We start from the raw sequence: 26243 nt of genomic DNA, 5'->3' as shown, positions 1-26243 counted from the left end.
AGCCCAAAGCAAAGCTAAACAGAACAAGCAACAGAAACATAAAGAGACGTACTCACTGAGGGCAGCAGCTGAGTGCAAATTGAGCAGATGACAAGAACACTATGAAATCAAGTGTCACACATTTGCTTCTTCCTGGATATTGTCAAAACCAACTACCCACAAGGTGTTAACTTTGAAAGAGACTATGGCACTTCATTGATTCATTTATTTTTCATATTCAGTCAGTGGTACGATAGACACATGGTATGCTTTGTGTCCAGCTGATAATAGATGTCATATGGTATTTTTCATGTTTCTTAGCTAAAAGGAGGGATCTGAGCTTGAAAACATCTCTCACAGGATGGCAAATTAAATATTACTAGAAATAAGAACAAAGTAAGGCTAAAATAAATGAATATAGAGGTGTTTTTAATCATCAATGAACACAGATGTATTTTTTAAAACATCGATTAATGTAAAAAAAATCTCACAAAAATGATAAACTGAGATAGTTAATTTATAGGGGAACTTACTCTCCAGGTAAGAGCAATTGATCATACGTATGTGGTAGACAAAGAGGCTCTCTTAAAATACAGTATTTATAATTTTGAACATGATTTCTTCAAAATGTTGCAATAAAGCATAAACAGTTGGTCATCATAATTTTATTTTTATAGACACATGACTTCTGCAAAAGATTGTTAATGAAGCACAATCGACTGATGTGCGCTTTTCTTATCTTATCTTATCTTATCTTTTAAAGAGATGACAGTGAAAAGGGTACTGATCACTTCAACCAAAAACTATATCGCCCCGCTATATCGCCCCGCTATATCGACCACTTGCCCGAGTTGAATCAACCTCATCGTGACCATACATCCTACATAAAACATCATCTGAGCTCAAAAGTTGAATCAACCAGGCTCAATGAATGCATGTGGAGTAACACCTCTTTTATATAACCAAATGTCTACATATACATGTAATAAAAACTTACAAACTAAAGAATAATGATGACAAAGGCTTTTAAAAAAAATTATTTAAAAGAAAACTGTTTTAAGCACCATTGTGAGATTTTAACTGAACATCGGCAGATACATTTAAACAAACAAATGGATAATGACAGCAAAGGCTTGTTCAAAAAACAAGATTTAAAAGAGAATCCCACTATGTGTCACTGTGTGAGTTGTTCTTTGAATGTGTATTGTAAAGTGGTCATTTTTGTTCAGTAAGATGGTGGCTGAACTTGTTCATACAATACACGGCTCTGTTGATAATATTTGATGGTAATATTTACTCTTGTCCTTGGAGATCAACTCATCTTTTGGACCTGGATGGATTCGGCTAGTGTTCGGACAATGTGGCAGCTATCATTGGAGTGATATGGTTTGGGTTGAAATGGCAGGTGACTCATAGAACAAGCAGTCTCTTTCAAAATGTACTTATTTCATGTGATATTTGCTGAAAATTGTAATATAGGGTAAGCAGACTGTCAGAAGCAGTCTATTTTAAAATATACTTAATTTTTCTTGAACAAGCAAAAAAGTTTGCATACAAAAAAAATCACAATAGAGCATTGCTGTCAATCCTAAGTTGGGGAATGTAGTCATAACAGAGATGATGTTTATATAGCAAAATATGTTCGTGAAAAATTTGTGGGTCATAACAAATGATGGGACTTAATAAGGTCTTAATAAAGAGGTTTTGCTATATTAACTCTGTCACTTACTTTCTGGAGGGGAGTCATATAAGGATTTGGCTCCGTAAGGTTCTGAAGACTAAGTTCATTCCTGTTAAAAAAAAAAATACAATGGCCAGAGTTTCTTGCAAATATATAATAGCAGTCTACAGATAGCTATAGACTTCCATGCAACAGACACAAATACCATTCCTTGTAAAATGTATAAAATGTAGCACAGATGAACATAAGCATCCAGACATCTTGTTAAGTACAGATTTAATTTAAAAAAATTGTTTAAAATATTCTGTAGCCAGAAATGTTATTTCAGATGATTCATATGTAAATAAAGTATAGTGTTATTGAACCGTGGGATTACCTTAGCTGTGCTTCCACTCCAGCCAGCAGCTGATAAAAAATATGAAAGGTGGGTTCCCCCTCTGGCCTGCGAACCAAGCGACTTTTCTCAAACAGCAATACCTGCAGCACACCAAAAAGCTCAACTAACAACTCTTCCTTATGGCCACAACGCCAAATATATATTTTATTAAGAATGTTATTTAAATTATGGTAAATGTACTTCAGAACATGTAAAAACTCACAAACCCACCTGAATTGAAGCAGATCCAATGACACCCGATGGGTCGAAGTCTAAAGTGGTAATCTGCATGTAGCGACTGGCATTGGTATTGAGCAGTGTCCTACAGTTAGCAAAAGACTGCAGCAGAATGTTGATTGCAGACAGCTTCTCCACTATACAAATTGAAAAATAAAATCTCAGTAATGTAGACATTTGAGAGAATAAAAGCAAAATACTAATTCTACACTACTATATTTATGATACACAATAGAGAAAAATAAATTATATGAGAAAAGACCCCTTGTGGGAGTTTTCTAATTTTCATACAATGTACTTATTCCTTTTCTCGCTACCCTCCTTCACTCTCTCCCTCAGCCTCTACACATCAAGGCCAGCAAAAAGAGGAGGGCCAAACCTGTCAAAATGTTGTTGATACTGCCAGCTGCTCCAATCAGATAGTGCAGACAATGTTGTAAAGAACAGGTCTTGCCAGACCCACTACGTCCAAGAAAGAGAATGGACTGGTCCCTCCTGGAGGCAAGCAGGTCACGGTAAGCAATCTGAGCAGCAGAGTATACATGAGGGGGTAGATCCTCTTGTTTACAGCCTTTGAACATGTGGATCAACTGCAACATATCAAGCACAGAAATCTGACCCATTTCTCTTAATTATGAATACTAATAACTGAAAATACAAATACTTCATTTAAAATAGATACACAAATAGTTTAAATGTTAGATGTCTGGAAAACAAGACAAGATTTCAATAATAAATTGTTTTACATATAATAATGATTAAATGGTTCTGTGTAATGGGAAATGCAAAAAGAATTCCCATCAATAAATGTTCTACTAGATTAAAAAAATAATATGCAAACACTTGCATCAATAAGCAAGAAGACTTTGTCTAAATTTGTAAAACAAAAGAAATTACAAAAGCAAGGGGAAAGAATTGAATGTGTAATGCAGCAAGTCTCTTATTACCTGTCAGCATTGTAATCATGGTAAAAAGGAAAGATCATTAATTAAATCTGCATGGCTTTATGAACCTTTTGTTTCCAGATGTCATGACTTAGAAAAAAATGAAATAAAAACTAAGTACAATACTATTAATATCACTGAAAACTTACTTTTAAAAACCAGTTTAAGCATGAAAAGCTAATTTACATTAAATCATTTTAATTGATTCAGTTTTAAGTACATCAAACATGAAGAAATCATGTCAGAGGAAATAAATTCTAATGTATAATTGTATTTATTGCATATTTTGTGCAAAAAGTAATGTGGATCCCCCCTCCCACCTATCTAGCCTGTAAGATTGATGTGCAGCAGCTTCTGCTACCTTCTCTGAGTAGATTGGCAGGTGCTGTGTTGGGTTGATGACGATGAGTGATGGGCCTGCATATGTGTGGGGTAGATGACCCGCAAAACGCTGCCGCAATACATGCAGTGCACTCGACTCATTAACATATCGCAGCAGTGCCAAATCTTCAACTCGATCCTGCTGGGTGGGATTTGCCTGTTGGGCATGATAAAGTTAACATGAGACCAAGCAGCAAATCTGTAATTTATAAATTCACAAAATGATATATAAATACTTGTGGAAGTTACAAATGATTATGGTTTCCTTTATCCTATTTATTCCACTCCAAATATGAAACAAATTTAGCGGAAACACTTTAGGTATCATAATAAGTAGATAACTTATAAAGTAGTTGTGATTCACATCATTGTCTCACCTTCTCCACATCTTCCTCCTCCACATCAAGGATTTCTCCGCTGTCTAGTTTGATCTTTACGGTGCCATCAGAAGAGCCACCTCCATCAGCTGGCAGGAGCATAGCAGAGGTGAAGCCAGTCTTGTGAACCAGCCACACTCTGTCAGCCTCCAGCCACTGGCGCTCCAGTTGCACTTCATCTTCTGACTTGGCCTGTGCCACAGAACACCTAGCTTTGAATGGGCTTGCAGTGTAATGATCAACCATTCATCTACACCAGACCTGGGCAAAGGCCGGCCCGTGGGCCGGATCCGGCCCACCCGCTTCCTGTCTCTGACCGGCCCACCCGCTGGCCCACCCACCAGTATATTTATAGGGTATTGGGTAAAACTGAGTTAACTATATTAGTCCGGCCCTCTAAAACCATCCCAATTTCTCATGCGGCCCCTTGGCAAAATTAATTGCCCACCCCTGATCTACACAGTCTGTGGAAAATCAAACCACTGAGGTGGTTAAAAATTGAAAAACACTTCTTCAATTGTATTATGAGTCATTAAACTCCTAAAATGGTGGTTAAAATAAATGAAAATGGACAATAAGTGTAAAAATTCTGAAATTATAAATCTAGCACCATTTAATTGCTGGGTATACTTTTATCATAACTTGACAGATAAGACACAAAAAACACTTCCTACATACAATGTGTACTTTCCACGAGGTCATATGTACATGCTTTTTACAAAAGTACTTGCAGATGTCCACATCCCTGAGGTGACCTTGTGCGGGGTGCCCACTGAACCTCCTGTTGCTGTGTTACTATATGAGTGGGTGTAAGCGCACGTTTGTGTGTATGTCGCCAGAATCTATTCCCTTTAATCTCCTACATAATCTTCCCTCTAGTGTGCTGGCGTGTCATCATACCTGTAATTGCTCTTGCGGATTAATAAAGTTGCAGTGTATTGTATTGTATACACACATAAATGCATTTGTACACCAAAATAATACAGGCAAGCAGCTTTTTCTTCCAGTCTAACTGGATTGATAGAAATTCAGGAAATGTATTATCATTAATATGACTTTTATTTCTAACATTTCATAAATATTATAGGTTCCATTTCTGTGAACCTCTGGGGAACCTGTTATACTTTTGGATACTCAATACAGCACAAAGGGCTGCCTACAAACGGTGCCTATAAATGTCAAGTGAGAGCTGTGAGGTAATCAAGAACAAACTTGAGACTAAACAAGGGGCACACCAAGTTGAAGTGTGTCCAAGTCAAGGAGCAGGCAAACACTTCACTCATTCTAGACATTCCTTACTTGAGTGGACAGTAGGAAATCTCACTGTCCACACAAGAAAACCCAGTGCAGTCCTGAGCAAATATTCCTTTAACACATTCAGCCTACTTCAACCGATCCCTGTCCAGCTGTTAACCACCAAGCTGTCCTGCCTCTAATCAAAGTATGCCTCCTCAGGTATGCTTCCTTGTAGAAGCTGTAAATGTTTGTTCAGAACAATCAAGCCAAGTTAGATTAACAGTGTCCACCTCCCCCTTGTCCCACACATCCATCAAGCATTCAACATCCCTTCACACAAACTGGTTGGTGCTGGCTTTCCATCACGAAATACATGCAGGCTACTGATTAAACTAAATAGTCTGCTTTGAAACTTGGTCTGCCTAATTCTATTTGTAAATTCTTTAGAATATTGCTCTTCTCCTGTGATCTCTATGTACGCCACAATTTAGTGAACTACTTAAGCCAGCAGAGGAGTCAAAAAAATGATCTGCAGTGAGGTGTGTACAGTGAAGTCAAGAAACACAATCCTACTGTGCACGAAGCATTCATATAAGCCTGACTACAACTTGTAACAATGCCAAGTGTTCAGGGGAACATCATGCAGAGTTCCTAGGGCTGACTTTGTTTCACTTGCCCCTCCCCCCCTCACACACAACACTCAGTGTGTTATTGCTCTTGTCACCACTAAACAAGGGTGGTGGTGAGTGACAATTGCACCCTTTGTTGCCCCCCACCTAGATTCTAGGTATTATTTCTAGACACCTATAGAGAGAGGAAAGAGAGAGGGTCAGAAATGGTGACCTTTTACCTTGTCTGCTCCTGATAGATGTGCATCTTGTAGCATCTTATCCAGGTCTAAGACAGAAGTTCGTGTTTTTAAGGCCTTGGGTAAACTACCCCCTTCTGATCTGAGTCTCTCAGAGTTCTGTTTTGCCCGGGGGGTGCTAGCACCATACCCCCAACTCCTTCTATCCACTCTTCTTTGATTTTGACCGCGTTTAGTGTTAAGAACAGTTTCGCTGTCTTCGTTGAAGTCCATTGGAGAGCTGGAGGTTTTACTGATCGAGCCACCTCTCCTGGCAATTTCTTTCTCACCATAAACGTCTTTACAACTTTCTGTAGCTGATTTACTGCGACTGTTGCTGATAGACAAACGGTCACTGGGTCTCGGCCGCGGACTACATGCCCCCTCGATGCCAGGATGCTTGGTTCCTCCTTCTGTAGGTCCAGTCTCTACGCTGCGTCTGCTGCTCGTTCTTCTTCTGGTGTCCGGCTTCCGCTCGGCACCGTCCTGCAAATGGTCCGGGTTCCGGCGCGAGGCTGGCTTAGGGCGAGGGCCTAAAGGTGACTGACGGCCGCACGTGCTGCCATCCTCATCGTACGGAGCACGTGCGGAGCAGGCGGGACAACGCTGGGCGCGGCTCATAGGGGTGTCCGAATGCACCGACTCGTTGCTTCCTGTCCGGTCTTGAGAGCTAAGTGTTTCCACCAGGCCCGAGCGGCGACTCCGGACGTACCTGTCGGAATTCTGCGCCAACTGCGGTGCGCTGTTCTGACGACAGATAGGCCTCTTGGCGGAGTGGCAAGCAACGTCTGGCGTCTTCTTTGCGATGTTACCACCCCATGAATTTCTGCTGCTGGCTACCGGGGTGTCATGACGCATGACAACGGACTGGCAATGAAACTCAGAGTGACTGTGCCGCATAGCCGGCTCGCCATGCTCACAAATAGTTCCCAGATCACTGGCCATGATTGTCTCTATACAGATGCTACTGTCTCCATTCTTCTCTTCAATGATGCGCTAACACCATCTAGTAACACCACTCTACGGTAGCAGCTGGCGTGCTCGTGACCTTATCACCCCACGTCCGTTGGAGCTGTGCCGATGGCGAAGTGTTTCACTCATACGCGACAGGAGACGGGGTTGTAGACGGACACTGCAGCACGGCCACGAGCGTCCAGGTGAGACAAAGTGTTAGCCTCCACGCACGTATGTCTGGTGGCGGGCGTGCTGATGCGCTGAGCCGCCGAATACAACAAAGACGGCGACCACCCCACGAGTTGCAGCCACCTGTGAAGCTGTCCTTACGCTGACAGCCCCGCCACAACAACAAACTCGTCCACACTGTCCGGCCAGCAACATCTGAAACGTCGACACCGACTAGCACTGTACCTGCACCGTAGTGTGGGAAAAGGATGTCACCTGAATCGTCAGTCTCCCGGTGGGCGATGGCGACTCCCCACCTCCACCGCCAGTGCAGGTGTGGTCTGCTGACCGCTATTTGTGAACACTATCATGCGTATGTGACTACACTTGGCCTGCAGCCCTGGCCCCACGGTCACATACAAGACCAGCAACACAACTGTGTGGGTTACTCACTGTGACGACACGTCACGACTGGATATCAAATATACTAGTATGACTTAGTCTCGCCGCTACTTCACGCTGACGACAAGGACACATAATACAACACCGCCAAACCTCCTCACCGAGGCGCGTGGGTGGGTGGAGGAGAAGGCTGTGGGAAGGTGCGCGGCGGGACAGCCAGAGACACAGGTGAACCTCTCCTTAACGCCTCCCGTACACAGTTGCCTGTCACCTCCACCACTCGACAAGATTAATGGGGAAGGACTTGTGCTGCAGTCACTGGTCACGGAGAAACTGGACTGAAGTTTCCTCCTCCCAGTTAGCGACATGAGACAACGGTCAGGCCAAACTGAAAGGCGGCACTCACATTTGTGACAACAGAAACACATTCCTGACTAACTTTCATTGCCCTCGCTGTCTTCGGGTCATTAGTTTTACTGCCGCAAGGACGTGCCCTGTGTGTCTGGTTACAGTCTGTATAACAACATGCTCTACGTGACTGGTTACAGTCTGCACAACGACATGCTCTACGTGACTGATTACAGTGTGTATAACCCTGGCTCTACGTGACAGTATGTACAAGGACGTGCTCTACGTGATTGGCTACAGTCTATACGACCTGTGAACATCGTTACTGACCACAGCACTTTATCCCAGGAAGAGAACATGACATACGTGACAGGCTACATTCTACTCAAATCTCAGCACCGGTACCAACCACAGCACTCCCCAGCACCGATTGTGCACTAAAACAAGCCAGTGCCAATCCCTACCCCCGAGATTAGCACGTTATATAATCAATCTCGGTGTGCAAAACAAAGTCAGGGTTAGCGGAGGCCGCTGTAACCTGTGACCTTTACCTCCCTGTCCCGACCTCTTCCCTTGTTGCAGGTCACGACGGGTTGCTAGTCAGCGGCAGACAACTCCGCTCGACCGAGGCTGGCTGTCCCTGAACTAGTCAACTGTCATATGAAACTCCGTGGCTGTAGGTGTGCTGGCTACATATTGTGGTCCTCTGGAATATAGTGTGACTGTGTGAGTGGACAGCAAGCCCTAGGAATATTTAACAAGGTAGGAGTACACACTATGTCAGCGATCATAATAACGGAAATAAAGAAAAATGTCTCAGACCCAACCATAAGGCCCACATGCTTAAAAGCATGACTAGGAATAAACTGTAAGACTTAATAATCCTGGCAGGTGACAAGGAATAAACGATATAATGAGCCAAGGCGTCTTCCAGCCAACTACAAGGTGACTTTACATCCCGGAATGGGGACGACTAGGACCAAACGTGGTGTACAAATATCTACGTTGATGCAAGACACAGTCGGGCGGTTTTCGGTATCAAGTAGCTGTGACCACAATCAGGGTACGTGCATTACGTCACTTCACAGGTGTAAGAGCACACCCACACCTGGACACAACAACGCAGTACAAATGTAAAAGCGATGCGTGGCACAAGGGAGGCGGTGTGAGAGCCTCTGGGTACTGTTTGATGCCGGCCTGAGTTGACAAATCTCATGAGATGCTGGTCATGGAAACAGTGACTGATCTGCTAGCCTCTAGGGCAGTCTAGGCCCTGTGTCTGGGCGGCGAGAGAAACAATAATTACTGCGCATACACACGGAGGTGCTGTGATCGCAGCTTAGTGTTGCTAGCACCGTGTGTGTCCACACCGTCTGTTGTCCATGATGTGTCCGCCTTGGGTCATCTACCATCGTACACAGTGTCCTCAATGCTCTGAGATTGTGTGTGTGTTGGGGAGGGGAGGGGTCCTGTATCTACTTGCCGTTTATGTTTTCCTCAGAAATAACTTGCTGTGGAACACTCACCTGTCCCTTTTGTAAGTAGGTTGCCCTTCAGGGCCTCATGACATGCGTTGTCTGGCGACAGCCTTTAACGATCTCTCGTGGTTAATGAACATGACTGTCTCCTGTTTCCCTCATAATTCCCCTGTGAGCACGCGAAACATTGAGAGCGACACTCAAGCTTGTCCGCGTGCAGTCCGAGATCTTAGGCTCTGAGGTGGCCTTGCATGGACCCTAGATACTGGCCTCGGACTACGCAAATGTCTTTCTCCCGGACAATGTTGTCGCCACTGTAGGGCGGGGTGGGACTGGGGATAGGGTACACCCTGAGTAGGGCCTGTGACAGGGTACCCTGAGTAGGGTGACAGGACACCTCTGCCGAAGCATGACAAGGCGCGCGAGGAATGTGACAATGAGTATAGTCGTCGTCTTCCTCTGAAGCACTCCATTCGGAATGGAGACACAAAGCAGGGTGTGCACACGACTCAACAAGTTGTCTAAGATGCAGGTGCGCATGCACGCGCTTTACAAAAGATGGAGAGAGGATAGGTTTGGGGGGTATTAGTAATGATGGTCCATTTGTTGGTTAGAGGACTCAGTACTGCAAGTGCATTTGTTTTTAAATGAAATCCCAGTAAACAACGTTAACCTGATATCCCAAAGCTTTTGAAGTGAAGTGTCTTGTTCTTTACAGCTGTTTTACTATGGGACACTGGGCACAACAAGACACAGTGGAGACGACCCAAAATGTATCGTTTACACACAGACGTGTATAGGTGGACTGATGACTGGTGAGACTAAAGCTTAGTCTCTTGCCAAGTTCTACACTGCTAGCAATCCATCCACCACCAGACTTCTGGAAAGGCAGCGCAAAGATGTATTGTTTTGTTGCCCTATTAACCAAACCCTTGCCTATTTAGAACACAAAATTATTTGCTAGATTAGTGTAAAATCTTTCCTATGAAATGATAAATAGTATGAAAAACGCATAAACATGGGGATCTAAAATCACTGAAGTGTTCGTATGCTGAATTAGATTGAAGGTTTAGTCTGAACGGCCTCTAGCAAGAATGAGAGCTGCTTGCCACTTGTCTTGCTCTTTTGATATAACTGCCTGAGGAGGCGAAATTTTAACTGAAACATTCGACACCTGCACATTGGCATCCTACAATGCAGCAGTATGGGCCACCTCTTGATTATTTATGTATTGTTATTCTTGCAGACTCTGCTGAGAAAGACGTTCTTGTCGTTCGCTAAACCGGAGGTTGTTAGTTAATTTAAAATAAAAATCATCTGCAAGCAGTCCAGTAAATACACATTCATCATTTACACGTGTATGCCTGTCAGAACCTGGAGTTTCCTTGTGCAGGTACTGAGTATGATCCTGTAATCTGTACAATCTCACCTCCATGGGTGAGCAGATTTAAACCTACGCCAAACATTCATTTGATACCCTTACAATTCTACCTCACTGATATTTCTACTCCAGTGGTGTGGTGGTGTGCGGTGAACGCTGCGGTAAGGTGCTCCCATATTTCCAGCTTGTCACAAAGCGAACATCTTGTATCTTAAGTGAAGACAATTAAGACAGAGAGACTGTTGTCACAAGACTGCAAGGGCACCATAATACACCCCATGACATCCTAATAACTGGAGTTACGATATGCCAAAATAAACAAAACCCCCAAGTAAACTTTCTTTGCCAATATTTTCACCTTTAAGTTTAAAGGCAAGGGCCCATCCCAAAGCAATAACCAAAGACCTATTACAAATGTATGGCAAGATCAAAATGACAGGTCAGTGTCACCTGTTCATCACACTCCATACACTGGCCTTCTCTCTTCACCTTCACACACATACTGGGGTGAAAGTAATTACACAATGATAGAAGTGTGCTCTTTCTCACAACATGTGCCTGGACTATGCTGGCAATGGCATACTCAGCCTGGTCAGCCGACCATGATACATAAACTGGGGTTATCATACAAACATCATTTGCAGATTGCTGGCTACCTTGCTACTTTTCTAAAAGACTTAGAAAGAAAACATCCTTAAAAACCATGACAAAAACATAAACCAGATTCAGATGAAAGTGAAAGAACTAGCTAACTTCTCAGAAATGTTACCTTGCTGTTTTTTTTCCTGCAAGCAATCAGGCTCTCCTACTTTTCTACTGGACAAGGACGTCAGAAAGTGAGAAGGGTTGTACCTGTTGTCAAACTATGCCCCAAAATGGACAAATGCCTTACAACTGCTTAGTGAAAGAAGAGGATTATAGACAGTCAGCAATATTCACAGAAAAGTTCCTGTCTCTAGCTGTGGCAATAGGCACTATCTGAATGTAGTGATGGCAAGGAGTCACACTCTGAATGTGCCATGTCTTATGTGAGGTGAGAAAGCACCCTCTGACAGTGATCATGGCTTGTTTGAGGCAAGAAGGCACTCTCTGACTATGCCTATAGATTGCTGGATGAGAAGCTTGTTCCAGATCTAGTTTTAGAATAGTTTTATACACCAGTCTGTTGTCTTACTGAATAAGTGTTGGAAGGATTTGTGGGTGTGAGGGTGTGGGTGTGTAGTTTTGGGAATATAGTTTTAGTGTTGTTTCTTATTTAGTCGGGTATTTACATGGACTGTAGGTGTTTGTGTGAGATGATAGTTTGAGTGGAATTAAGTTGTTATTAAGTTTTTATTATAAGTTTTATTATAAGCCAGTTGTTTTACCACGTCTTGTAATTTCTCCTAGCGAGATAATAAAGTTAAATTGAATTGAATTGAATTGAGATCTTGCATCACCCCAACTATCTCCTACAACCTCAGGTTTCTAATGAAGTCTCTGACAAACTTTTATTTTGGCAGACTTTGCCTTCCCAACACATACACTGTTTCATTTTTGGTAGATCATTTTTAAGACATTATGGACTGAAATTATTTGCAGTTTTTTCTTAGCAACTTGTTTAACCCATAAGCATCAAATTTGTTAAATGAGAATTGTGAGCAGCATTAAACATTCCAGTTTGATCTCACAGTCAGAGATGTATCAAAAAATGTTCTTTCAAAACAAATGTTACAGAGCTAGCAGTACAAAAATCTCCGCAATGTCTAGCCAAAAAAAATCTACCAAAATATAACTGAACATACAGGAGAAGTCTACTATATATTTAAATACGCTGTAGCAGCACAAAGATTACTCACTTTAAAATGGGTATTTCTTATCTAATAAGTTATTAAATAACACATTTGAAGTGAGTCCTGATAAAGCACACCCTAAGAACATAATATTTAACCATTTCATTTTTGTTCTATATGTTGTACCTTTGAGAAGGAAGAATGCTGTTTATGTGGACATTGATAGGACCTGTTGACAGATCTCTTCTAAGTGTGCAACAGAAAAGAGTGGCTTCTCAGCGTTAATTTTTTTTAAACATTCAATGTAGCCATTTTTACATGCCAAGAAGTCTTTTTCAATATTTTAACTCCTGAAATTCTGGTTGATGACTTGCTTGAAACTCACAGCAGAAAATGTGAAAACTGCTACCTACACTACAAAATGCTTTCTTTCTTGTCATCTAATTATCAAAGAGACTGTTACTTGTTCATTTGTTGACACAAAACAGAATGAAAGTCACTTATAAAAACACACCCTGTTTTCAGTTAAGATGCAAATCCCTTGCATTTTTTTATGAACATATTTGTTAATTTATTGATAAAATACTTCTTCTGTGCAAGTATGCGATGAAACTAAAAGCAATGTTGTTGCATATTTCTTGTCTATGACAGATGACGGACATTGTACATTCACAGCAACATGGGGCCAACACATATGCTGCTTGGTGTTGCAACTAGGATGCACCATCTCCATCATGCATGTTTAATGTCTTGCTTAATATGTCAACATGTCAACAAAACCCTCATCTGGTTTATATAAAAACATAGATGAATCTACTTAACTTTTAATGAATTACTTGTTAGACTAAATTTGTACCTCTTCTCCCTTCCTCTATGTATTTTGCTTGGTACAAAAATGTCTTTCTAGGCCTTCCAAGTTTTTTTTTTAATGTAATCATGGCCAACTATGACTAACATTGGTGAAAAGTCTCTTAACCATAACCCTAATAAATTCCAATCAACATTTCTCCCCTCACCCTCAGCCATCTAAAAAATCTATGTAAGACACCCATCCACACAAACTGACCATTTGTTAAGCCACTAAACTGCATACTGGACACTAATTCACCACTGCTATCACTCGAGTAGAAATCTATAATTGTGGCCACTACTATATTTTGCAAGAAAGATGCTTTTATACAACATTACTTAGTTTTAAAGTTAACATTTAAGAAAGGTATATTCCTTTACTCAAGTACTTTATTTCTTAAAAAATTAATCATATTGATGAGATTTCTCACAAGATTAATATAATACACAAAATACAGAATGGGAGATAACTCTTGTCCTAGGCGTTTATCCCCTTCCTATGAGCAGCTGTGTCCTTTTTTTTTTTTATAGGCAAGACATTCACTAATGAAAGAATAAAACGAAACTATTCCTTTTTTTAATATAAAAATATGTTTATGCTATACAGCCATGTAATTATATCATACACATTTTATTTTAGTAAACATCCTCAACTGATAAGAATTTCAGATGTTTTGTCTGTTAACAGAATACTCATTTCTGCAGGATATATATGAATAAAAATATAAATAACAGAGTAAAACTTAAATCACAGTTAAGAAGGGAAGGTGATGGGCATGACAACATAGTTTTCACCAAGAAGCATTTGAAATCACCCTCATGTTTTCACTGCTAATGTTTTGCACAAAGTAAAATCATGTAAACCATACAAATTATTGACTATGAAAAAATTTAGGTTATCCAATGGATTACACAAGAAAATATATGCCTAAGAAAACCCTGTCTCACATATACACAAAATAACAAACTCATTATTTTTAAATGGATTAACAATGCTTGATAATACTTACAGGCTTTTTATAGCGCACACTGCCACTGCGGCGAAGTGTTCCACCTTTGACTACATCCTCTTGCATATCCACTGCACTGCCATCCTTGCCAGGCCGCACACTAAGCTCAATCAGTTCTGGAATAGGTTGCACTTGCAGCTCCAGTGTGTCTCCAGCAGTCTTAATTAATTCCACTATTTCCTCCCGTGTCCAAGTCTCTACATTTTTTCCATTAATTCGCACAAGCCTGTCACCAGGCAATAGGCCACTGTTGGTACTACTGGGACCACTGCCAGGCTCTGCAAAGACAACATTTCGTAATGTTTGTCCATCTTCACTTATAAGAGTGCCTTTGCGTAGACTGAATCCAAAACCACCAGCAGCATTTCTATTGACAACAACTTCTCGCATTTTTGGTGGTTTTGCTGGTATTAATGGTGGCAGGGGTAAATTCTTGTCTCCAAAGGTTTTTTCTCCATGTACAGTGTCCTCAGCAGAAATTGACTTAAGTGCAGCTGGAGATGGTGATGCACTTAAGTTCAGGGAAACCTCAGATTCGATTACTTCAGTCGCACCTGACATCTCGTTAAGACGAGTATTTTTTCTTAGTGTATGAGGATCATCAAGACTTTCTTTGCTGATGTTAACAGATGTGTCATATCCAGGTAGTTTGTTTTGTCCCTTTAAGATCCCTCGAGGTTTTGGCATCACATTTGGCCTCGTCTTCTGAGCTGGCACAGATTGTGTTACCGCTGTAGCGGAAACAGCCACTTCTGTACTAGGGCTGCTCGGACCTCCTGAAGAACTTGCGGCACTAAGGTTACTTTCGCTGCTATCGCTCTTGGTGACAGTCTGCTGTGAATCCAGTTGTGACCTATGACCCTTTCGATCTTTATCGCTTAACCGGTGAAAAACTCCTCTCTTAATTTCTTCTAGTCGGGACATTTCTTCAGGAGTTATACTTTGCCTCTCTTTTTTTTCTTTTTTTTCTTTCTTTTCTTGTTTGTCATCTTTCTTTTTCTTCTCCTTCTTCTCTTTGTCCTTTTCCTTATCTTTTTTCATGAAACTGAACATTTTGAATTTTGAACTAGCCAGCCAGTTGATATGAAACCTCCTTTGGCAAAAGTGTAAGAAAGCGTTTATCACAACGAGCTACAGTGCCTTCTTTAAAGAGGAAATGTTGTCTAAAGTCATAATTCCCTGATCAAGACAAAAGTGTCCTGTTTGAGGAAGTGACACCGTCTGCTAGTCTGAGCAACACAGCACAACTTCATTATTTACAGTCATCCCCGATTTGCTCAATTGAAATATAAATTGGAGGAAGAAATATGTATCTATAATTAGGGCATATTTCGTTCAAATGTGCATTGCATATACCTTTATTCGGCAGTTGAAAGGATTTTGTACATGACATGGGCGGTCCGTATCACAGAATTCCGAGACAACATGGCGCTCCGTCCGGGTCTCTGTCTTGGAGAATTGTCTCCCCTCTTGTCTATAGGGACAGGCAAACTATTATTGTTATAGTCGCGTTATTCTACGACAAAGTAAGCGTGAAGTTTACCAAATCAATCACAGTCTTACTAAACACCACAAGAGAAAAATAGTTGCATTCACTATGACTTTATTGTAATCACTCTAAAAGAATTTAAAGCACTCGACACAGGTTGTGCACAATTTATTCATTGCTCATTCCTTTCACAGGCGTCTGCTACAAATGACCAGCCATCGCGGCACATACTGCACTTGGCTTCCTTCTCTCTTGGTCATGGTTCGCGTTGGTCGGTGGGAGTGTGGGAGGGTAGTCGCTAGCAAGTTGTGCTAGAAATAAAATTTAAATTTTGGGTGAGTTCAGTAGATTTGTCTCATGGTTATAGGAAGACTGCTTAGTTAACTGACGGTTAATATACTACCCGTCAACCTGCTGCCGTCATTAGTCGTTGATTAAAATGAATACTTACAAGCCACATCATTTATCAGCGGTAACAAGAGTCCGTCATTTTAAATTAGGTCTTGTTCTGCTGGAAAGCTGTCGTTAATTTACTTGATGGATAGATTTATATATTAAACAACTGCTGGTATATAGCCCAGACCGTTCTTCATCATGGAAGCTGTAAGTGTGAACAGAGCTCCTTTCTTAGGAGTAATTCACTTTCAGCTCCATGTATTACTGTTGAAATAGTAGAACAAGACTTCAGAAAACATTCATGAATTTTTCAAAGAGTGCCAAACAACTTGGTAATATTTAATTTAATTCATATTTTTATATAAAAGCTTTTATACTTTCACGACTAATTAACATTTTAGTCTATATTGAAATTGTACACAGAGGGGTCTTTATATAAATTGTCTTCATGTTTACAGTGAATATTCATTTTGGAATATTTAAAAAATAGATGTTTTTGAATATTATCAAATCGGAATATTATCCATATTCATTTTTTAAAAATTGGCAGTTGTGTCTGTTAAGCATATCAGTCCAGTTAAAAAAAAACCAAATGTCCGTATATGCCAATGTGAATTATTTTTTTCTTGATTAAATGTTGGAACATGACATCCATTTTACAGACCTGTTTCTTTTCAGCAGTATGAAGCCGGATTTAGCAAATTCAAGGCAAGAATTTGCTATGAAATCTACAGACATTTGTCTGCTGCTAAAGCAGCTTGAAGGAAAACATTTCACTGACAGTGGAGTTCTGGAAATGTTACAAGATATTCGCAATAAGGTGATGGCAACAAAAGGAGGAGTTCAGCGCTTAGTGAAAGCAGGTTGTGTCCCGTGCTTGGTCAGACTCTTTCATCGTCATGTGCATGCAGAAGGAGTCAGAGACAAAGAGAGTCAAAGTGAGTGTGGAATAAATGTAGCTGTCAGCATTTTGGCAAATATGTTCATGGATTCAGAGGCCAGATCCCAGGTTCGTATGTCAGTGAGAGTAAGAAAGAGTCTTAGAATTTGAGAAGAGGGGGAACTTTCAAGTGCCTTAACGTATTTTTACACTTATATATGTATACAGGGAAATTCACAATCGTGCACTTTTATGCATGCATATGCATGAACACGCTTAAATGCCCACAGACGTATGAACAGAGGAAAAAGCACAGACATACAGAAATACAAAATACAACGAATAATTTACATTGTGCACTAAAATTATATTTCTTTAATATAGAGAATTACTGAGTCAAGCTTTCAGAAAATAAATGCATGCATATAACTTAATTGTTTGTGTTTCAGATGAAAAAAGATGGCATAGAAACCCTTGGTAAGTTTTCTCTTATCTATAATGTTTATGAATGAAAACATTATATAATGAAAATGTTTTAAAGAACATGTGCTTCAGTGTAGTGATGCTGTTTTGCAGTGACCATTCTGATGGACACCAGCAACGAAGAGGTACAGATTCGCTGCAGCAGGGCTCTTGGAAATCTTGCAATGGATACCTCGGCTGTAAAGACAATAGCCCAGGCCAAGGCACTTCCATGTTTAGTTAAACTCCTGAGAATTCAATACATAGAGAAAGATGAGGAGCTGGTGGACAGAATATTGCCTGTTTCAGAGTCTACACATTCACATGCTAGGCCTGCAGAGGTTGTGCAACAAGCATCAGCTGAAAGACTTGATGATCCTGTCATAGTGGAAAAGTTTCCATCTGTGGCTTTGGTTCAGGCAGTCTGCAGAACTGTCAGGTAGGTGTTTATTGGAAGATTACTCTTGAAATTTCCTGTCCTACTAACTGGGCACAATAAGACTTAACAGGTTAAAGTTGAATTAGCATCTAAAACAGAGTACTCTTTCTTGTCTGATATGGCTGTGGACTTAAATGAGAAAGAAGCCAGTATCTGCATCTCTGATGTAAATCTGTGGAGCCTGCTTTTGAAGACGCTAGATATATTTTTGACCTCGAAAGTGAAAGAGTAGGTTTACAATTATCTGCTTTTGCTGTGCACCCTGAGGCATTGATTTAGCTTTTGTCTTTACAGCTAGAGCATTGGTAAGTGGAAACAGCAAAATATGTTTCTGCCTAAAGTTGCCTGATCTTGCATTTTACTCACTGCTAAACTGCCTTAACCATTTGGGCACGATAGGCCACGATTATGGCTTTGCCAGGGAAGCACAGGGAAGGCGATTTTCATTACTTTATTGCAAAGTTAAAACTTTCTCCTTTCCATATGTAGGTTTCTTGATCTAATTTTTATCTGAGAGCAGCAATAATTAAAAACAAACTTCACCCATAGTAGTCTCCACAGTCTTCAGTTATTAGCTGGTCTTTGTAATGCTTACACTTTTATGCAGTGCTCAAAGGTTAACCCTCCACCCACTCCTTCATAATTTTGATGCCTTTATGGAATTCGCAGTTTCTGGAAAACTTTAAAATTATCTTTCAAAAGATAAAAAAGAAAGAAAGATAATTATAATATGTCTGAGGAGCCATTTTATTGTGCTGAAGCACTCTGTGGGCAGATATCTTGCTGATGATGCCAGAGTTCGCACCCAGTTGGTGGAAGAAGGAGTGGTTGAAGCACTTGCTTTACTCCTCAAGGCTGAAAAGTCTGAGATTGGTCAATGCACTCTTCGTGCTCTTTTCCACTTCTGGACCAAAATGAACAAACGGTAAGAGACATTTTGAACCATGGTGTTAAATTATTACAATACAATCTTTGCTGATCCCCAGGCGCAATTCAAAAAGTACTTGTAGTAGCAATAGTATATACATATACATGTGTAACCAACACGTCAGTCCCTGATGGCTATGTAGGGGTGGGCTAGTTGTACAAGAACACAACAAAGATCGAATTGCCACATAACTATAGATTTTATTCAGAGTCTTACTCTGCAGTTGGCCTGCCATCTCTCCACTCTTACTCCAGAATCAGAAAGCCTCCTTCCTTCAACCCTAAAGCTATGCAACTTATTCTTTCATCGAATGTTCCAGAACCGTCCACTCCCTTTTCCCATGGTCTTGTCATGACTTTTCCCAGCACCAGTGGTCACCCTGCCCTGTCTGGTCATGGTCTCCCCAAGTGGTTCAGGAAACTTCTTGTGTAACAATAGGTCCAGTAGCTAGCAGCCACAGGTGGGCATTTCAAGGCTGGCTATTACGTACACAGCTGGCGTGAGAAAGGGACAGTCCTGGGAGCTGTTCGACCCCTACCCTCTACAAAACAAAGAGGGCTACATATCATAAAAAAAATATAACAAAAAATAATATAAATGTACATGGTGAAATATTGTCTCTTTCACACACACATTCTCTCTCCTACACACACACATATTCCTAACAAAAGATACAGTTGGTGACTTCAGGCTACCTCAGCCTAGTACAAGATGACGGCCAGTAGAGTTTATCAAGTTATTCAAATTATTAGTTGACACATGACAAATGCTGAGAGATTGATCATCATAGCAGGAGACAGATCACAGCTTGGTCCTTGTTTGTGGTCTCTAGAAATAGATTGTCTGGAGGATTGCTGCCTGGCCAAAATTCACTAGCCTTTACAGCTTTGAATGGCTTACAGTCTATCCCAAATGATGCCAACTGTTATGAGATAGTTTTAACCATGCCAAAATTCTTCTTGGCACAGTTTAGTAGTTTGATGCTGACAGAAGCTAGCAAGTAGTAACTTATAGCAGAAGATTGGTGTACTGTGGGTGTGTTTAAAGATAGCCTTTTTCTTTAACCTTCTTCTTAGAACACAAACGTACAAAACACAAACATGTACGTTTGATGTCTTCATATAAAAATGTATCATTGTACATATTGTTGCTAGGAAGCACATTGATTCCTGTGACATTGCTGGTGACCATACGTGCAGTATATAATGCTGACAGCTGCATGAAGACATGTACACAACCATTCTGAAAGGCATATGGAGATGTGTATGTGGCACATAAGTCATATTGACAATTGCTCATAGCACTTTGAAATAGAAGCACTTCATTTTTAGATTTTTCAAAAAAAAAAAATGCTTATTTGGATCATAAATGTTATGTGAAAGACTTTTTTCCAAAAATATCTCCTGCAGTAACACCTGCTTAACAGGCAAATATCTCTGATAGTGCCTGAAATTCTACACAGTGACAGGCATCATTGTTTCGGCCTTGTGACTTCTGAATACTACTGTGTGTGAATGAATGTAGATCAAGTCTGAACCGTGATTGAGAGTCTGTTTGGTGGACCGGATAGGAATGTATTGTGGTATTATGGTTTTTGTCATTGTGCTTTCATATATAGAGCTGCATCTAATTGCCCTCTGGGATAAATAGTCTTATCTTACCTGTCCCACTGTAGTTTTAATTTGCTTATGGTTAACTCATGGGAGTCACTTTGCAACTGCATTTGCATAAAGGCAGAGATCACTTGGCAAGAGAGGCAATAGAAGACCTTCAATTTTTTCCTATTAGATGTAGATAAGAAAAGTAATTACGGCTATGCTTAAAACATTTTCTTGAAGGTTCCTTCTTTGCCATTGTTTCATGTGTTGTTTCTGCTTGGTAATTTTAGACTTTCTAACCTGAACAATGGCAAGTCAGAAAATGTCATGTTGATTCTCAGCAATAAAATATTTTATCTCAATATGCTTTTTGAGAATGAAGACAACATATTTAACAATTATCCAATAGGTGTTTTTGACAGAAAAACTGATGTTGCTGCTGTTTGATTTGGTACTTTTTTTAAATATCCAATTTACTGACCTTCCTGGATATGTTACTGTAATGAAAGATTGAAGAAACTTCAGGGAAGAGAAAAATACTACTAAGATCCCCATAGAAAAATAAAGACTATAGTTATACCTTCCAAATTATTTAAAGAAAATATTTTAACTGTAAAAATTCATCCATCCAGGGAGTAATGCATGTGCCCAAAGACTTGGCGAATGAAGACTTTTGTGAGGCATGTGTATATATTTTTGTCTAAGAAAGTGAGATTACAACATTTTCCAAGAGCCTTCCCTTATCATCATTTAAATAAAAATTCCTTTTGTATGGCCTAGTACTATGAAGCACAAAGAGCCTAGCCCAGGGATTCTGCACTATTCAAGCATCCTTATTTTCTTTCAGAGTCACTGAGCGCATGGCTTGTGAAGTTGCCCAAGCTGGTGCAATCCCAAATCTCATGGAGCGAGTGAAATCTGGGCTCAATGAAACCTCACAACAGGCATTTACTGTTCTTCTTCCACTGACTGAGCACCCCAGAACAGCTGCCCTTATAGGGGCCTCAGGTGGTGTGACATTTTTCCTCTCTCTTCATGCAGAATGTCAAAGCCAATTTAAACAGACTGATGTTGTGAGTGGCCTATGCCACCTGGCAAGAGAAGCAGTCAATCGTGTCAAAATTCGAGAAGAAGCTGGACTGCGGGTATTCCTGGAGACCCTCCAAGATGATAGGTTAAAGGCTGTTCATGATCGGGTCATCAGCTGTCTGCTGAGCTTTCTGTATGATGATGCCAGTCTTAACTCAATGCTTCATGATGGTTTACTTGATTTGCTGCTAAACCATCTGCAGCGCTGCTGTGGCTATTTGTCACAAATGCCGGTCAACATCCTGGAAGATGCAGAGCTGCTGTTGACAGAATCAGACCCTAAAGATTGTCTTGCTGGCAGTCATTTTGTTCCTGAACAAGAAGTAGGCTCAGAATGTGGGAGGTCATTGTATGGCAACTATTCACATATAAACCCTTCTGCAGAAGAATTCACGCACTCCAAACATCTACATTCCTCTGTGCACCTTGAACTGAGGTCCCCAAAAAAAGTAATAAATGAGAATGCTGTAGACTCTAATGTTGAAAGCATTCAGTCAGCTGTAGAGAATAGTTCTGAAACTGCTGTAAAGCAAAGAATGCAAGCCTTAGGACAAAGGGCATCAAGCAATAGTACTGAGGAAGATGAATGTGAAAACAGTGTGGACCAGCGAGACCCTACATACAGCATGAATAGCCCTACATATGAATCCAAAAGTACTTGGAGCATGGAAGACTACCATCATGGTGTCACTCATAAATCATTTGCTGGCAGTGGTTTTCCTTACTCTCCTGACTGGGACCGATCATCTCCTTTAAGTCCCTTAAGCACAGATACTTACTATTCTCCCACCCATGTGGCTCAGTTTTCACCGCCTCAGTCCAGTTGTATGTCACCTGCTGACACTGATGCTGCTTTTTCACCTATTTATTCATCTGGTGGGAGCAAAGATGATATTTCTGAATATGGCGTACATCAAGAATGTGCTTCTCCGAAGACAGTTTTTGGGGAAAACCCTTTTCCCTATAGTCAACAAAGACTGGCGTTGTCACAACAAAGTCTGAGTCCATTATCATCAGATTCACCTATCTCCAATATAAATTCAGGTGTTCTTTTATTCTCGTCATCAGAGGATGAAGATGAATTTTTTGTAGATGACACGCTGCAGAGCTGCAATACACCTCCCCCAGTAGCCAGAAGAGAGCAGCATGGTAGAGTCAACATTAGGTCAGAAGAATGTGAGAGTTTTCAGCATAGGCCGACAGCAGAGTGCAAACAAAAGAGAAGAGACACTGATTTAATGACCTCAGGTCATGTGTCCCAGCTGATGACAGAACCAGGTATGAAATGTGAAGAGGCTGCCCAACAGCCACTCGGTTTGATGCATTGTGTCAAAAGATTTCTGAATATGGATCACAGTGAAAATGATTGTCTTGATAAAGGAAAAGCTTCCATGATATGTCAGCCAGGGAAATATGCCAGAACCTCCGAAACCAACATTCTCATTCTTTTATCCAGAATTTCAGTCTGGGATGATCCAAGTCAACTCCTGGCAAGGCCTGCAGTGATCTCATGTTTGGTGAACTATCTGTCTCTGGCAAGTCAGCCGCAAGATCGTTGTGAGCGGATTATGTCGAGAGTCATGTCCAGCCCGAAGTGCTTGGCCAGCCTGCTGTCTATGTGTGCCCCAGCTGTTATTGTCAAAGGATGCTTGTTGCAGCCAGCGAAGGGAGTGCTTGCTCATTTTAAAAGTCTTGATTCATCACCCAGTACAAAGTTGCAACGTGGCACAACTCACTTTGTCATGCAGGAAAAGGACACACTGCACTCAACTGTAAATGATGATTGTTTCTCACCACAAGCCTGTGCCCAACACATTCTTCTCTCTGTGGAGATGGAGTCACAGGCAAGCACCCTCTTAGCTTGTGGCCAGGATCAGGGACAAGTTTTGAAGTTGGCCAGGACTGGGCTTAAGCTGTTGAGCGATTTGAGTTACCAGGCGATGTCTCCATATGGGCAAGGCATCATCAATAACACATTGTTGCGCCGGTCACCACCTTATCAACTGCTCTTTGCTATCAGCCTACTTTTCCTGCTACCACAATGGTAAGCCTGTAGTTTCTCACCTTTCACTAAGACAATTTATTCCTGAGTTTGTGTAATGATTGGTGTGACAAGTACATGCATCTTACATGCATTAACACAGATACATCTTGCACACACCCACAGAGGGCATGTGCAGATACATACAAACTGGATCAATTGTAAGCCATATTTCACACACTTTATGGACTCACAGGGAATAAAATGGAGCAGAACCTGTTTGTCTTTGGCATCAGTGCCCTTTAGTGTTGAGTTGATAACTGAATCTCAGAGTGGATTGGCTGAGTGTAAAAGGCACCAAATGATCTGATTCTAATGAGTCTTTTATTTGATGTGTGTAGAGAATAGAGAGGCAACAGACTGAAAATCACAGCCAGAAATCCTGGCTGATGACAGTATGTTTGAGCTGGTTCTTTTCATGGGCAGTTGTGTTATACTTAACAAAAAAAGGATATTTACAATGTATTATAGAAGCATACCATGCCATGGGCTCTTTAGGCATGCCAAATTTCTGTAGAAGTTTCAGTCACTTTGTGATTGATGTATTCTCGTTCCAGCTCAGATCATTCAAGGTTGTTCCAAGAAATGTAAACTAGGTGACATATTTAACAGTTACCATTGATGACAAGAGGCATGAGTGGAGTTTTCTTTTGCCTAAAATTAGTCACGTTCCTCTTAAAAGTACTTTTGTCCCCTATTGTTATATATTGTTATATATTATATTATTTTGAAACTATCATGCAACAAAGTTTAAATTATTTTGTTTGGGGTTAGTGTATAATACTTTTCTGATTAGAAAAAAGCATAAGTCTTTAACAAGATCAACATTAAGGTGTTACTTTGGATATTTCATTTTAATTTCCTTAACAGGAGCACAGAAAAGCAAAGGAAACTTCTATTTCACTTTGGAACGCTTGAGAAAATTCTGTCTGCACTCTGCCGTTCACACCCTACCAGTCGAATCACCAAAGATGTAGCAGTAATGGGACTTGTGTTTCTTCTTCAACATCTGAAAGTGGCCTCTAGATTTGAGGCACAAAAAACACGACATCTGCTTCAGAGAGTTATTGATAATATGACAACTGAAGCTGATAATAATAAAACTGACAAAGTCCCAGAAAGGGAAATGATTTGTCAGACCTTTGGTACTTCAGTGGATCATGAGTTCAAAGAAATGGGAAAGCCTATAACTACATCACAGGATGGATTGCAAACATCACTGAAATCTCCTTGTGCCTATGCTACTTCAGTGAAAGATCTTCAGCTTGTGACAGGGATGTGTGAGAAGATACCTGTCAACAGAGATGCCTTGATAAGAAACTCAGCAATGTTTGCAGCCATGCTGAAGGGTAGTTATGTGGAGTCAAAGCAGTCAGAAATTACCATTCAGAACACCAATCCAGAAGCTCTCTGTTTTGTTCTGCATTTTCTTCATGGATGCACAACAGAATGCCAGGTGGTGTCCTACTTTGAGCAGATGAGTTTTAGAGGCACAGGCCAGAGCCTGCAGAATGTTTCTGAAAGCAGCAAAGACAAGAACAACAGGTGTAATGCCTCAGAGCAGCAAAACACTTTACTCCTTTGCTACAATGCAATTTCCATTGCAGATCGCTTTCTTATTCCCGAACTTGTACTGTACCTTGATTGCGTGCTAAGCCAGCAGCTCCTAAATGCGCCAATCTCCATAGATGTTTTTAGGTTTGCTGTCTTTCATGGCCTAACAGGTCTTGCTGAGGACAGCTTGCTCACCTTGCTCTTGTCACATCAGCCCCTGGCAAATATAGCTGCACATGTGATAGACCTTGCTGAAGGTGAGACTGGCAGTGACCTAGTCAGTGCCATGACAGGTCTCGTGAGGAGATGCCTACCTCACACTGGCTAACCCAGAGCCAAAGGACAGGAGGAAGGGCAATGTGGTTTTCAAGGAAAATGTGCACACAGTACCTATATTCAGAGCCACTTGAATCCCAGTTAGAATAAGTGGATCAAATTAGGACTGGAAATAATAAAAGATGCTTTTTAAACATTCAGTTTTATTTGATAGGCAGTTATCAGTTTATGTTGACTGCTTTGAAATAAAACTTAGTGGTATATTTGCAGTAGCTGTATGGTATGTGCACCATTTCCTAGTGGTCCTCTTATGTTCACAAAAAAGCCTACACCATTTTCATCTAAAGCTTGTCGCTTTTAATTTTGCTCCCAGTCACCTCCCATTGCACTATTCTAAAACTCCCAGTGAGACTTTACAAGGACCACTGCTAAGGCACCAGAATGCCATCACTAGCTATACCAGAAATCAGCAGAACTTTCGTATGTAAACCAAACAGAACTAAAGCTATTGTTGAGTCAAATGATACCAAGATGGCTTTCAATACATTTATTTATGGGAAAAAACTTCTGATTGTCCTGGCATATAGCATAGTCTGAGGTGTTGTGGCAGTGGATGAATCACATCTTCGGAGGGCTAAGGTAATACCAGCATATTTTTACCATTGAAAACC

General features: G+C 40.8%; 2 protein-coding genes across 11 annotated transcripts in view; one reads left to right on the top strand and one right to left on the bottom strand.

Annotated features, from left to right (window-relative positions):
* Window positions 1-15831, bottom strand: part of LOC112561771 (unconventional myosin-XVIIIa-like) — a 55462-nt gene extending 39631 nt beyond the window's left edge. Inside the window, exons 1-8 of one of the 3 annotated variants that reach the window (XM_025234472.1) lie at window positions 14421-15831; window positions 3976-4167; window positions 3579-3755; window positions 2653-2863; window positions 2268-2410; window positions 2037-2137; window positions 1709-1769; window positions 57-68 (exon numbers count right to left, since the gene is read on the bottom strand). In XM_025234472.1, the coding sequence (XP_025090257.1) occupies window positions 57-68; window positions 1709-1769; window positions 2037-2137; window positions 2268-2410; window positions 2653-2863; window positions 3579-3755; window positions 3976-4167; window positions 14421-15473 (1950 nt within the window). In that variant the 5' untranslated portion in view covers window positions 15474-15831. Of the gene's footprint in view, window positions 1-56; window positions 69-1708; window positions 1770-2036; window positions 2138-2267; window positions 2411-2652; window positions 2864-3578; window positions 3756-3975; window positions 4168-6061; window positions 7151-14420 lie in introns of those variants that run through there. The other 2 variants (XM_025234474.1, XM_025234473.1) reach the window with 2 other exon arrangements.
* LOC112561772 lies at window positions 7842-26136 on the top strand. 8 transcript variants are annotated; one of them, XM_025234483.1, is made up of 7 exons: window positions 7842-8692; window positions 16984-17314; window positions 17635-17662; window positions 17762-18086; window positions 18862-19011; window positions 21460-23745; window positions 24613-26136. In XM_025234483.1, exons 2-7 carry the CDS (start codon window positions 16988-16990, stop codon window positions 25622-25624), a joined length of 4128 nt encoding a protein of 1375 aa, XP_025090268.1. In that variant the 5' UTR covers window positions 7842-8692; window positions 16984-16987; the 3' UTR covers window positions 25625-26136. The 8 variants fall into 8 exon arrangements, with proteins under 8 accessions (XP_025090268.1, XP_025090267.1, XP_025090266.1 ...); XM_025234482.1 differs by lacking the exon at window positions 7842-8692 and adding an exon at window positions 15834-15946 and having other exon boundaries at window positions 16987-17314; XM_025234481.1 differs by lacking the exon at window positions 7842-8692 and adding an exon at window positions 15851-15946.
* The last annotated feature ends 107 nt before the right edge of the window (window positions 26137-26243 follow it).

This window comes from Pomacea canaliculata, linkage group LG4, assembly GCF_003073045.1.
Source record: "Pomacea canaliculata isolate SZHN2017 linkage group LG4, ASM307304v1, whole genome shotgun sequence".
In the NCBI taxonomy this organism is placed as follows: Eukaryota; Metazoa; Mollusca; class Gastropoda; order Architaenioglossa; family Ampullariidae; genus Pomacea; species Pomacea canaliculata.
Note: the sequence above shows the minus strand (reverse complement) of the source record. Positions and strands in the feature narration are given on the sequence as shown.